Here is a 13,771-nt window from a genome sequence, read left to right on the forward strand (position 1 = left end):
CTGCAACCTCAACCTCCCTGGGCTCAGGTGATCCTCCCACCTCAGCCTCCTAAGTAGCTGGGACTACAGGCACATACCACTATGCCCAGCTAATTTTTTGTATAGACAGGGTTTCACTATGTTACCCGGGCTGGTCTCAAACACCTGGGCTCAAGCCATCTGCCTACCTCGGCCTCCCAGAGTGTTGGGAGTACAGGTGTGAGCCACTGAGCCCGGCCGTTCTAGACTCTTTTTTCTTTTCTTTTCTTTTAGACAGAATTTCACTCTGTCGCCCAGGCTGGAGTGCAGTGGCATGATCTCGGCTCACTGCAACCTCCGCCTCCCAGGTTTAAGTGACTCTCCTGACTCAGCCTCCCAAGTAGCTGGGATTATAGGCATGCGCCACCATGCCTGGCTAATTTTTGTAGTTTTAGTAGAGACGGGGTCTTACCATTTTGGCCAGGTTGGTATCAAACTCCTGACCTCAAATGATCTGCCTGCCTCAGCCTCCCAAAGTGCTGGGATTACAGGCGTGAGCCACTGCACCCAGCCTCATTCTAGATTCTTGATCTATAAATCCCATCTTGTCTGTTGCAATACATAGGTTAAATATCAGGGCTCTGAAGTCAGAAGGCTTGGGTTTGAATCTAACCTTCACCATTTAACTAATTCTGTGACCTTGGGCAATTTAGTTAACCTTTCTGAGCTTTAGATTTCTCATCTATAAGACAGAATTTACTTTCCTAATAGATACTGTAAAAATTAGATGAGATAATACATCTAGGGCACTTGTAGCTCAATCTATTAAGGATGCATGGCATGGAACAACATTCAAATAAATGGTGGCTATTAACCTCCTCACAGGGATGATATGAAGATTAAATGAAAAAAAATATTGTGAAAGTGTCTTATGAAGTTGCTGTACAATTATGAGAAGTTCTTTAAAATATTATCCAGCGCATTTCTACACTAAAAGAGACAAGACTGTGCGTGGTGGCTCACACCTGTAATCCCAGAGGCTGAGATGGGTGGATCACTTGAGGTCAGGAGTTCAAGACCAGCCTGGCCAATGTGGTGAAACCCCGTCTCTACTAAAAATGCAATAATTAGCTAGGTGTGGTGGTGCATACCTGTAATCCCAGCCACTTGTGGGGCTGAGGCAGGAGAATTGCATCAACCCCAGAGGTGGAGGTTGCAGTGTGCCGAGATCATGCAACTGCACACCAGCCTGGGTGATAGAGCAAGACTCTGTCTCCAAAAAAAGGCATGACTTTTGGAAAATGGTAATATTCCTCTCCACAGAGCTAATGAAGTTGAAGCCATAGATGTATTTCATTTTGTAGGGTTATGTGGACCAGCACAGTGTAACAGAAAAAAGCATAGGTTTTGGGTCAGATCCTGCCTGGCTTTCTGCTTCTTTTGCTTTCAGGGTCAAACAACTGTTCTTTAGAACACAGCTGCAAGGACTATTACTAATATTAATATCAATGGTAACAACAGCTCCCATATATTGAACATTTACTATTTCCTCATTATGCTGAACATGTTATCTCACTCAGCTTTGAAAACAACCATAAAAGGTAGAAACTTGGCCTCCAGGTTTTATTAAGAGAAATGTTACCTCTGAGGGATTAGGACTCATGACAGCTCTCTAGGTTAGCAGTAAAAACAGACTGGTGCAAGAGTGAAGGAAAAGGACAAGGTGAAGAGAGGTTTAAAGACTGAGAAAGCTGATACCTTTCAAAGAGGCTTATGCTGTGTTCATGCTACGTCTGCAGAAATGATCATCTTACCTTTGTCCAGAGACTATGGCAGCATTTACCTCCAGCTCTGCAAAAAAATATAAAGGATAGAAATGAAACGTGGGAGCTGCCACAGAGAGAAGCTAGGAGTCTACAAGAATTCTCTATGCCCTATTTAGGCTAAAGTGTCCCTGTGCCCAGCAGGATTCTCACCCTACATGGTGTGGAGACAAAGCTGGCACAGATACAGCTTGGTTTGTTTGGGACATAAGACACTTGGTCTATTTTTATTTCTACTCCACACGGTGAAATAACCTGTTTGGATTAATAGAACTAAGTTCACCCTTCCTTGTTCATATTTCATCCAGTTACCACCAGGTTAGCAAAATAAGTCTCTTCCTCTCATGTGGAAGAGACCATTTTCATTTTAAAACATCTCCATCCACCTTCTCGGCACTTCTTTAAAAAAAGCAATCTTCAAATACGTCTTGAACATCTATTAAGAATGCATTCTTCTCCAAAGGACTTCCTCACTGAGTTTTAGAGGGCACAGTGCTTTGCTTTCAGATATTGCCTTTACACCCCATTCTATTCCTTTCTTTCTCAACCTCCCAGCAATGCCCTCCAAGCAAGGAAAATCTTAGTAATCTGTCTAGCAGGGTTTTGCATCAATGAGCACACTCTGGGTTTACCATGCACTTCTTCCTCAGCACCAGCAGAAAAACATTTGCTTTCTCTATTATGTGCCTTTAGGTAGTTCCATCTTTTCCAAAGGCCTTCCCTGATGTACCAGATAGCAGTGATCTATCCTGCCTCTGGCCTCCCACAGCCCTATTCCTGTTCCCCCACTGAGGGAATTCAGCACCTCATTACTCAGTGTACATGTCTAACCTACTCTACTAATCACATGGTAACCTTAAAGGCAATGAAGTCAGAGTGCCTGGTTCAAAATTTTGACTTCAATGCTTATTAGCCATGTGACCTTGGGTAAATTATCTGACATCTCTGTGCTCAATCCCTTATCTAAAAAATGGGAATAATCACATTACCCACTTCAAAGTTAAGAAGATGAAATAATGCATGTAGAAATTTTAGTATGGCACCTGACACTTAGTCATAACTCAATGTTATTAGCTATTATTATTGCTATGAAGATCAGATTGATGCAGCCTTCCACGTAAGGAGGTTGGACCACTCTGCCTTTAATGCAAGGTGCTAGTAGAAGGGAATCTTTGATGGGAGGCTGAGGCAGAGGAATCCCTTGAACCCAGGAGGCAGAGACTTCAGTGAACCGAGATCAGCCACTGCACTCCAGCCTGGCGACAGAGCAAGACTCCGTCTCAAAAAAAAAAAAAAAGAAGGGAATCTTTGCTTCTCATTGCTGTTTAGCCTCCTGTATTTGTACACACAAAGCCTGAAAACCCATCCACAAAAAATAGATACCAATTCACTAAGTCTCTGCTACTTTGCTGGCTTGGCTGGAACATATAAACTCAGGTAATGTGTGCTCAAAAATGAAAATGACTCAAGTCAAAAGAAGTGCTCACCCTCATTGTTTTTTATTTTTTTGAGACAGGGTCTCACTCTGTCCCCCAGGCTGGGGTGCAGTGGCACTCACTGCAACCCCCACCTCCAGGGTTCAAGCGATTCTCCTGCCACAGCCTCCCGAGTAGCTGGGACTATAGGCACGCGGTACCAGGCCAGCTAATTTTTGTATTTTTAGTAGAAACAGGGTTTCGCCATGTTGGCCAGGCTTGTCTTGAACTCCTGGCCTCAAGTCATCTGCCCGCCTTGGCCTCCCAAAGTGCTGAGATTACAGGCATGAGCCACCGCACCTGGCCTATTTTTATTTTTTGGGGGACGGTCTCACTCTGTCTCCCAGGCTGGAGTGCAATGGGATCACAGCTCACTGCAGCCTCAACCTCCTTGGGGTCAGGTGATCCTCCTACCTCAGCCTCCCAAGTAGTATGCATGCCAAGCCCAACTAATTTTTAAAATTTTTTTTGTAGAGATGGGGTTTTACTATGTTGCCCAAGGTAGTCTTGAACCCCTGGGCTCAATCAATCCTCCCATCTCAGCCTCCTAAAGTGCTGGGGTTAGAGGCATGAACCATTACACCCGGCCTAGTTTGCTCTTCTTTTTTTTTTTGAGACAGAGTTTTGCTCTTGTTGCCCAGGCTGGAGTTCAATGGCGCAATCTCCGGCTCAGTGCAACCTCTGCATCCCAGGTTCAAGCGATTCTCCTGCCTCAGCCTCCCAAGTAGCTGGGATTACAGGCATGTGCCACCACAGCCAGCTAATTTTGTATTTGTAGTAGAGACGGGGTTTCTCCATGTTGGTCTGGGTGGTCTCAAACTCCCAACCTCAGGTGATCTGACCGCCTCGGCCTCCCAAAGTGCTGGGATTACAGGTGTGAGCCACCGCACCTGGCCTAGTTTGCTCTTTTAAAACAAGAAAAAGTTTGATGCTTTTGAGAATCTTAACACTATCACTGCTGATTCATAAGTAGAGATCAAGAAGGTTTGATGAAGGTAATCAGTGGCTCTGAGGGATGTTAAGGATAAGGAGATTCATTTACGCCAGACTTCAAAATGGAAGAGGATTCTTCAGCCAGTTACTGTGAGAAGGGGGAAAAATGATATGGTAAATCCTATTTTCTAGAGTAGGGTTGGGGCAGGAAATGGAATTCCCTTTCCCTTTATAGTTACTCCTTTTCTTACCAAAAATGAGTTTTGCTATATGACCCCTCCTTTAAATAACGTGCTCCATTCCTGCCCTTCTCAAATATCCAACACAATGTCAGGTATCATGTGGGCAATTGGCAGCAAAGAAAGAATCTGGGTGGCTGGGCCGGGAGCAGTGGCTCATGCCTGTAATCCCAGCACTTTGGGAGGCCGAGGCAGGTGGATCATGAGGTCAGGAGATCGAGACCATCCTGGCTAACATGGTGAAACCCCGTCTCTACTAAATATACAAAAAATTAGCCAGGCGTGGTGGCGGACGCCTGTAGTCCCAGCTACTTGGGAGGCTGAGGCAGGAGAATGGTGTGAACCCAGGAGGCAGAGCTTGCAGTGAGCCAAGATTGCGCCACTGCACTCCAGCCTGCGTGACAAAGCAAACTCCATCTCAAAAAAAAAAAAAAAGAAAGAAAAAGAAAAAAAGACTCTAGATGGCTGAAATGTTTTTTGCTCACACACTATTTTCAGAGGCCTGATTTTATTCAGAGTGTGCAGTAGAAAGTCCTATCGGTCACATAGGATGCAGCATTCTGAAGTAGGTTTTAAAATAATCACAAACTATACCTTACTTTTACTAATGGCTCAGATTCACAAAATTAAGCATGGCTACTATTGCTTTTTCTTACTAACTTTGTCAAGTGTGTGAATTGTAGTTTCAATGAGATTCTTACCTCTGTGGGGACCAGTCATACTTTTTTTTTTTTTTTTAACTCCTCAATGATCTACAGTGACAAAGAATCAGGCGAAACTAAACTGTACCATATCTGTGATATTTATCTGCCTCCAGTCTATAAAGGCAAAACAAGGGCTGTTGCTGCCATCATCCTCATGTATTCTGAGCTGACCCTGATCCCACAGCAGTTATTTGTCAGATTACCATGGGATCCTACTTCCAGAAATATCATCCCTTGTGCTATTTACAATATATTGGTCATGGGGAGAAACTTAATGCCACCCAGAGATGACTGAAATGACTCTGCCTCCCTGGAGGAATGGCTATCACATTGTGGCAGAGACTCAATGAACAAGACTCCACTACTGTCATGATAATAAAATTACAAAGTGCGTTAATGCTTGCCAGCCCAGTAAGTCACCATATGCCAGCTATTCAGCTGCCAACCATGGGTGCCAGGGTCACAGAACAGGGAAAACTCTGCAACAGAAACCCATGGCTGGGTGGCAGACAGACAATGGGCACGGGGATGCCCTTCTTGAGTTCCCTAGCTGACACTATGAATGCATGAGAGAGCAAGCTGGTCGGGGGGAAAATAATCTCAAGTAGAACTGCACAAGCTTTGTCACTCAACCAAAGTCTGCTCTGAAGCAAACAGATAAAATAGTTCCAGCCACTTCCTGGCATAAGAACACACGACATTGAGGACAGCAGTAGTTCCTTCACATGTAACCCATCCCACTCCAAGAAGTTTTTCCAAAGTACGCCTTACCTGGTCTGGCAACAGAGGCCTGCAGTGCTGTGGTTGAAGTTTCCTTTGAGACTAAATTCTGCGACGGGGCTAACGCAAGGAAAAAAAAATTACAGACCTTTTACTTTCTTTTCTAAACAAAAAGAAAGCATTAACCTAATCAAGGGCTAAGTAACTGCTGAAACAATGTACTCTTAGAGGGCAGTACTCAAAATTGGCCTCGAAATTACAAGTACATTTTAAAACTTACTACAAAAATTAATTACCATAACACCCAGTACCAATGACTACCATTTAGGGGTATAGGCTCTTCCTTTTTGTATGTATAATAATAAGGGGAAGAGATGGCTATAAGAACATAGCACTCATATTTTCTGCTTCTTGGGGTCAGGTCCTGACCACTACTTGAGAAAGCCCCAAAGCATACCTTAGTAGGCAACCCAAACCACAGAGGTACAATTATACCATTCCCCTCAGCATTTAAAAAATCTAGCCTCACTCCCTAAAGACTATACTCTATGAGAGTGGAAATGGTCACATAATTTTGTACTTTTCTACAGCACTTAGCAAAAGTGATGGGCATAAAGCAGGCATTCAATTCATACATAATAAATAAATAAATTTGATATGTTATTTACTTATCTAACGAATAGTTGCAAAGAACTTACTAGGGGCAAGGCACTGTGCCAGGTACCCTGAGAGACCAAACTATATCCTCTTGCACATCAGGAACTCAGTCTAATATTAAAGATAAGATACATATATGTGGTGCACTTGAGTGCACTCTGATGTCATATGAAGGAGTCACAAAGTATAAAATACTATAAAAGTCCAAAGCAAGGGTTAGCAATTCTAGGTTGAGAAATCTGAAGGCACATTAAAGGGAGAAACATCAGAATCAGGCTTCAAAGGACACAGATAACTTAGGCCCTTAAGGAATGGAATAAAATACGTAATGCACTCTAGAAGGGAACCATCCTGGAAGATAAAGATTATGGCATGGATATGCCACAGTCACATCTTGACACCTCAGTCTAAAATCCTAGATAAACTCTGCAACAATATGTTTTACTCTCTTGTGGAAACTGTGAATTTTGTATATTTCCCTCCCTGCTTAGCAAAGCAGTAAATTACGCATTTGTGTTTAAGAATTTATTTTGGATGCTTATCTGATAAAGCTTAAAACTATATCTTAACTTCTACTTTTAACTTTAGTGTTCATTTCTCAAATTTCCTTTTCTTTTTCTCCTGAGACAGAGCCTTGCTCTGTCGCCCAGGCTGTAGTGCAATGGCAGGATCTCGGTTCACCACAACCTCCGCCTCCTGGGCTCAAGCAATCCTCCCACCTCAGCCTTCTGAGTAGCTGGGACCACAGGTGCATGCCACCATGCCTGGCTAATTTTTACATATTTTTTTTGTAGAGACAGGGTTTCGCCTCATTGCCCGGCATGGTCTCAAACTCCTGGGCTCAAGTGATCCACCAGCCTCGGCCTCTCAACATGCTGAGATTACAGGCATGAGCCACCGTGCCTGGCCAATTTCTCATATTTTCAAAGTAAAAGTACAGAAGCCCCTTGAAAAAGAACAGAAACAATCACTTATAAGCAAAGTGAGTGTTCTTAACTAAAATTGAGAACTTTTCCCAAGTGCTGGTTCATCTCCTCAAAGCCCACATATTTCTCTAGTATAATATATGATCCAGATAAAAATAATTTCTAATTACTTCATCATTTTCTCTTGATACCAGAGGGAAAAGTCTCCTGAAAGAAGGAGAAATGGAAATACTTAATAGTGAAGGATATACTTAATTTACACCAGGTTCCCTTTTAATTCTTAGGGTTCATCTACACCAACAGAACTAAAACAATATACAATAAGCACCCAGTCTTGTGAAGACTGTCTCTTGTAAGAGCAGCAAACTTCTTGAAGGCCTTTATCCTGCCCCCATCTCTCTAACACTGAGGTGAAGAGGCAGAGAGAAGGGGAATTAACCTTTCCAGAGCTCTGCGTGAGGCAGTGTGTTGGCCACTTGACAAATCTTCTCATTGAGTCCTCTCTCAGAATCCTAAATTCTGGGAGGTAGAATGTACAATCTCCATTTTACAAGTGAAATACATGGCTTAGGAGAGGTTAAGGAACTATCAACTGTAACTGGTAACCAGTGGGCTAGAATTTGAACTCTGATCTTACCCTGAAGTTTGTGTTCTTTCTGCCTCTCCTCCTGGGTGCTTACCACTCAGTGGTAGGCACTCGAAGCATTTTAGCTGCATAAATAAGATAGGCACTTAATTAGCTGGCCTAGGATATCGTAAAGGTCTTTCCCAGCTCTAGCAGTGTGTGACTGACTCCACTCTGGGGAAATAGAGCTTCTTCACTTAAGCCTTACAGGAGGAGGAACATGTCAGGGAAGGGAAGAAGGGAAGGAGGGGTGGTTATAAGGACACCTATGCTTCCATCATTAGCCCATCTTAACAGTACATAGGAAATAGCCTGAACTAGATACACAAATGGAATGTACCAATCAACAAAGAGATTACATCAAAAAGAAACTGGGAATAACAATTTTTACCATTTATTGAATAATAATTATATGCTAGGTTCTGTGCTAACAATGTTATATGTACTACCTTATTGAATTCTTACAACTATTATTGTTCCATATTACAAAGGAGGAAACCAAAGTCTGGAGTGGTCAAGTAATTTGCCCAAGCCCATATAGCTGGTAAATGCTGGTGTTATAATACCAACCCAAGCCTACTGGCTCTTGACCACTTTGTTTCTACTGTGTCCATTATCATGAAACCCAGTTTTCTTCCAGCTCTCCTCTAGAGTAGCCCAGACAAAAAAAGAATGGTTCCTGAGATAGAGTACAGTGAGAATGGGGCTATGAGGACCCATTGTTCTGAAATAGTCATGAGCAAATCTTCACCCTGGTAAAGAGAATCTGCAGAAGCTGCTGTTCACACTTAAGGCACAGTGTTAAATGGGAGGTTCACAGTATAGACTCTGAACAAACACTGAACGTCTTTGAGCTTCAATCTTCTCACCCATACAATGGGGTTAAGAATATCTGACATAGTTGGTATAAAGATGATGCAAGACAACATATGTAAAAATGCTTCCTTATAAATTGAAAAACTTTTATATAAATGAAAGGTATCATTATTTCAGGAACTCTTTGTTTCGAGAGCCTTAGCTCTCTTTGTTTTGTTTTTTTTCAGACAGAGTCTCGCTCTGTTGCCCAGGCTGGAGTGCAGTGGCGTGATCTCAGCTCACTGCAACCTCTGCTCCCAGGTTCAAGCGATTCTCTTGCCTCAGCCTCCTGAGTAGCTGGGATTACAGGTGTGTGCCATCATGCCTGGCTAATTTTTGAATTTTTAGTACAGATGCAGTTTCACCATGTTGGCCAGGCTGGTCTTGAATTCCTGACCTCAACTGATCCACTCACCTTGGCCTCCCAAAGTGCTGGGATTACAGGTGTGAGCCACCGCACCTGGCCCTTAGCTCTCTTTAATGAATGCAAACTTAACATGGGATTTAAAAGCATATTTTCCAACGTACTTTCAATAAATAAAACTACTGCTATTGCCATTTAGCCCATTCTCTTTCCTCCAAGTAAAAAACGAGTCATGCTTTCTCTTGTGGGATTAGGTCATCAAAAAACTGACACAAAGAGATGATGAAGCCCCAAGTACATACCTATGCTGGGTAGAAGTTCTGGATGGGATCCCACCTTCTCCTCCACTAGGCCACCCGCAAGTGACTCAGATGCTACGCCACCATGATTGCTTTTTGTGGTCGGTACGGCGGAGATGAGCTCGGAGGGTACCAGAGTGGTTACTATCGAGCGTACACTGGTGGGGAGAGCACCGCCAGGTAAGCTGGGTCCTGCTGAGGCAGTGCCCGGGCCCACAGGGCTAGAGGTCATTTTTAGCAGAGTGGGTGCTGGGGGCGTTGGGGTTTTACTGTCCAGCTCTGTGGATAACTGCTCTGTTCCCATGAGCCCCGCAGCTGTGGCGTCTAGCCCTTGGCCTTCAGTCTCTCCATCTGCACCATACTGTTCTTCCCCTTTCTCAAGAGAGCCTGTAACTTTCTTACATGCCTTGGTCAACAAAATTTGGCCAATTTTGTCCACTTTTCCTTTGCCCTTACTAGATGAGACTGGGCTTCGCCGGTTGACAGAGGACCCTGGACTATTGGTCAAAAGGGGAGAAACCATTGTGGTTGACTGTGAAGAGGGAAGAGTGTTCTGATCTGCTGAGGTGTTCACCTGAGGGCTAGCCTCATCTGGATTCAATTCTTTCACTTGCTGCACAGGGGGATGAGAAGGGACAACTGGAGAAGACGTACAAGGAGGGGAAGGAAGCTGAACAGGGGTGGCTCGTGAGCTAAGGACCAAAGGTCGACCTGTCTGGATGTTTGGAGCAGGACTACTGGAGAGGGAATTAGGCGGTACAGGAGCAGAAGAAAATTTTATGTTCTGAGGTATGTGTAAAGGGCCAACAACTGCAACAGAGGGAGGCATCAGGCCAGAGTTGGTTGTCAGTGGGGCTGCAGGAATTGTGCTTGGCTGTGATCCTTTCATAACCTGAATTATTGAGGATGAATTGATAAAGACAGGTGTAATGAACTGAGGCCGGGCATTAGACTGAGCAGCTGACTGTCCCTCAGAAACCATAACCTTGCTACCCGCATTGGGCATTGTGACAACTGTTGACATCAATGCAGACTGCAAGTGAGTTGGCAAAGCTGCTGATGTGTTAGCTGAAGTTGTGATGGGATTGGAAGTGACAAATACAGTTATTTGATTTGGGGGCAAAGGAGTGGAAATGGAGGAAGAGCTAACAGGTCTTGACATTACTGGAGGGATGCTTGGTGCAACGTTAGAACTGACCTCACTCAATTCGGGATGCACAAGGGATGAACACGGCTCATTACTGTGAGGTAAGTTTAGGGAATTAGAGGGTTCTTTAGAAGAAGACAGATCCTGCAGTGTGGGAATGACAGATGCTTTTTTGAGGTCCTCCCCAGAAACTACTGGAGGTGTTACTTCCAGATCTGTAAGCCCAGGGGGTTTAATTGTCACATTGGGAGCTCCAGAGTTGTCAAGAAGTTGACTTAACGATGTTGGTGCTTCCCTCATAGCAGGAGACACCAAATTTTTGTTCTCTTCAACACTGGGAAGTTTGTTAGGATCCGAAGGCTGCCCATCCTTTTTGGATTGATCTTCAGGGACAACCATTTTAACTTCTTGGGCAGGGACTGCTTTTAGTTCAATGTTTACCTGTTCCTTCCTACTCTGGGAATTCTGGCAATCACTGTCCTGAGGCACATTCAAGCTCTCCTTGTTATCCTCAACAACACCCCCAACTGCAGCCACAGACATAGAAGAATTCTGAGGATTCAGCCCACTGTTGTTAGGAAAGCTCCCAGGTACAGGGGGATTGGCCAGAGGAGTGGGACTGACCAATACATTTCTCGGCAACTCCACATTCTGCAACAGGGCTGCATTTGTCTGAGAGGCCAGAGTAAGTTTAGGGGCTTTTGAATTTTGCCTCCCAGGGCTTGGAGTGGTTTTCCTACTGGACCCAGGACTAGACCTGCGACTGTTGCTTGGACTTGCCCGTTTTGTTGCTCCAGAATTAGACTGCTTTCCAGAATTCACTACCACGGAATCTAATTTGTGAGTTTGTGGGGTAGCAAAATTGGAAGGATTCATGGTAAGATTTGAAGGTGCTTGCCCGATGGCCTTCAAAGTTGTTGGATTTAGGCCTTGTTGATCAAAGCCCCTGTTTAAATTTGGCCTAGGAGGTAAAGGAATATTAATCTGTGGAGGGAAGAGTCCTGCTATGGAGGCATTGAGTCTTTCTGGTGACAGACTGATTTCTGAAGGTTCTGTGCTGGGAGGGCGGTTGTTGGGTGTCTGAGGATAATAGGGTCTGGGGCTGGCTCTGTTTGGTGTTTTGGGCCTAGATGTCTGGGTTGGCGCAGCCACATTTGGAAAGTGGTGGCCGTGAGAGCTGGGCAGGGAATTTACAGGGGGTTGCTGGGGAGTTGCACCTTGAGTTGCTGAAAGGGGCGATGGTCCAGGTTTTGGCCCTGTCATCATTAACTGATTCTGGGGAAGTACTACATGTGAAGGCATGTTGTTTGGGCCTCCTGGGACAGATGGTGCTTCACTGCCACTTGCTTCAGGGAGTGAGGCCATCTCCGCCAGCGGCGAGCTGGAAGGATTCTGTGGGCTCTCCTGATAGACCATTTTCCTTGAATTGCTTCCCAAAGGAGTATTCACAGGCATTGGCATTCTTTGTTTATCAGGTGATGGTGGCACGGAGGCAGGTCCTTGCAGACTGACCATGACAGGCACACTGCCACTCTGTTGCATGGGCATTCTCTGGGAGTCGGGGTTCAGGGGGCCCCTTGGAGGATGGACATTTTGAGGGACTGGAAGCCTAACTGATTTGGGATCCTGCTGCATCATGAGCATCATCATCATTTGTTGCTGCTGCTGCTGCTGCTGCTGCTGAGACTGTGGCTGACTGGGAGGTGGTGGCTGCTGCTGCTGAGGCAGTTGTGGCTGTGGCTGCTGCTGTGGTGGCTGTGGTGGGGGTGCCACATGCTGCATGAGTTGAGGAGGCATCTGCTGAAGTGGCCTCTGTTCAACTGGTTGAGAAGGATAACCTAAAACAAGCCCCCCAAATTAGGGAAGTTAGATTTTTCAGCAAGAAAATATTGCTACCTTTAGAGTATAGCCAAGCAATACTCATCTAGGTGGCACAGACTATGCACAAACAGCTCAGGCATGCCCACTTCTGGGGCAGGGGGCAGCCCCTCATTACTTGACATAAGCAAAAGGGGCACAGTGCTTAAGGAAGCAAAAAGCAAAGCATCAAAAAACCTGGAGCTCCTCGGTGTGTAGGGTCTGAATGAGCCATGACTGTACTAAGAGCCTGATTTTCTGTGCTATGCACTGAAAATGGCTGTGTCTATACCAGCCAAACATTCAGATGAAATGAGAAAAACTTCATCAACATCAAGTGCCTGGCCACCCAAGATTCAGGTCTCGTGTAGTCATAATCAATATTTCAATGTACTTGTGAATGAAGTAAAGCATTTAGGATTCACTTCTTCTGTTAGCACAGGAATAATTTTTTTTAAGATGTGGTTTTGTTGAAAATAACAGCATTGAAGACAGCCTTTTTATTCTTTCAACGGAAGTAAAATATAAAATCCTAGGATTCAGTTCCTTAAGAAAGAGGAATTTAAAATTATTCCAATTCATTGCCTCCATACACTACGCCGCATCCTTCAGGCTTAATCCTCTGGGGGAAACCGACTGAATTAAAATTGCCCTTCAGGTGTAAATCAGTTTAATAAACAGTAGGAGCTAATGGAAGCTGATATACACATTGAAAATAAAATTAGGGCATTGAAGTTTTTATGGATATTAATTTGCACTTACTTTCTTACATGCAAATCTCTATTTGGAGAAATATTTTCCACGAATCCACAGCTGGAGAATAAGTAAGGCAGAAGCATAGCCCTCAGGAATAAAAAATAATTTTGGGAAAAGAACCCTGAAGGACAATGTCTTCTAGATATGGAGAGGGCAACATCTCAAATTATTCTCTTTTTTTGTGAAGATTTTACTTGGCATTTTAGAACCAAAACCTTACAATCAGAAAAGATAAAAAGATATGCAAACCAGGAATAACGGTGGTTCTGTGGGAAAAAGTGGGCATACAGCTGGGCATATATGGGATACAATTCCAGTTCCACAAACTAGATTTATTCCATTGTTGCATGAAGAGTACATTAGGGAGGTTTTACGAAGGTGTAGGAATAAGAACAATTGGCTCTGGCAGTCAAAAGAAATGCTGACTCAACAT

The 13,771-nt window shown here is 44.2% G+C and overlaps 1 protein-coding gene and 1 long non-coding RNA gene across 10 annotated transcripts in view; one reads left to right on the plus strand and one right to left on the minus strand.

Moving 5' to 3' along the window:
• NCOA6 (nuclear receptor coactivator 6) overlaps positions 1 to 13,771 on the minus strand; it is a 110,183-nt gene that overhangs the window by 15,851 nt on the left and 80,561 nt on the right. For 6 of the 8 annotated variants that reach the window (XM_063702113.1, XM_063702112.1, XM_063702111.1 and 3 more), the window contains 3 exons: positions 9,582 to 12,563; positions 5,904 to 5,972; positions 1,773 to 1,809 (listed from right to left, as the gene is read on the minus strand). In XM_063702113.1, coding sequence (XP_063558183.1) covers positions 1,773 to 1,809; positions 5,904 to 5,972; positions 9,582 to 12,563 — 3,088 coding nt within the window. Of the gene's footprint in view, positions 1 to 1,772; positions 1,810 to 5,903; positions 5,973 to 8,072; positions 8,147 to 9,581; positions 12,564 to 13,771 lie in introns of those variants that run through there. The other 2 variants (XR_008674627.2, XM_055373358.2) reach the window with 2 other exon arrangements.
• LOC129529177 (uncharacterized) overlaps positions 1 to 13,771 on the plus strand; it is a 40,844-nt gene that overhangs the window by 3,450 nt on the left and 23,623 nt on the right. The window contains exon 3 of one of the 2 annotated variants that reach the window (XR_010132229.1): positions 9,534 to 9,658. The exons of the other annotated variant lie outside the window; for it this stretch is intronic. This is a non-coding gene — a long non-coding RNA (uncharacterized lncRNA). Of the gene's footprint in view, positions 1 to 9,533; positions 9,659 to 13,771 lie in introns of those variants that run through there. 2 annotated transcript variants of the gene reach the window in all.

Source organism: Gorilla gorilla, chromosome 21, assembly GCF_029281585.2.
Source record: "Gorilla gorilla gorilla isolate KB3781 chromosome 21, NHGRI_mGorGor1-v2.1_pri, whole genome shotgun sequence".
Taxonomy (NCBI): Eukaryota; Metazoa; Chordata; class Mammalia; order Primates; family Hominidae; genus Gorilla; species Gorilla gorilla.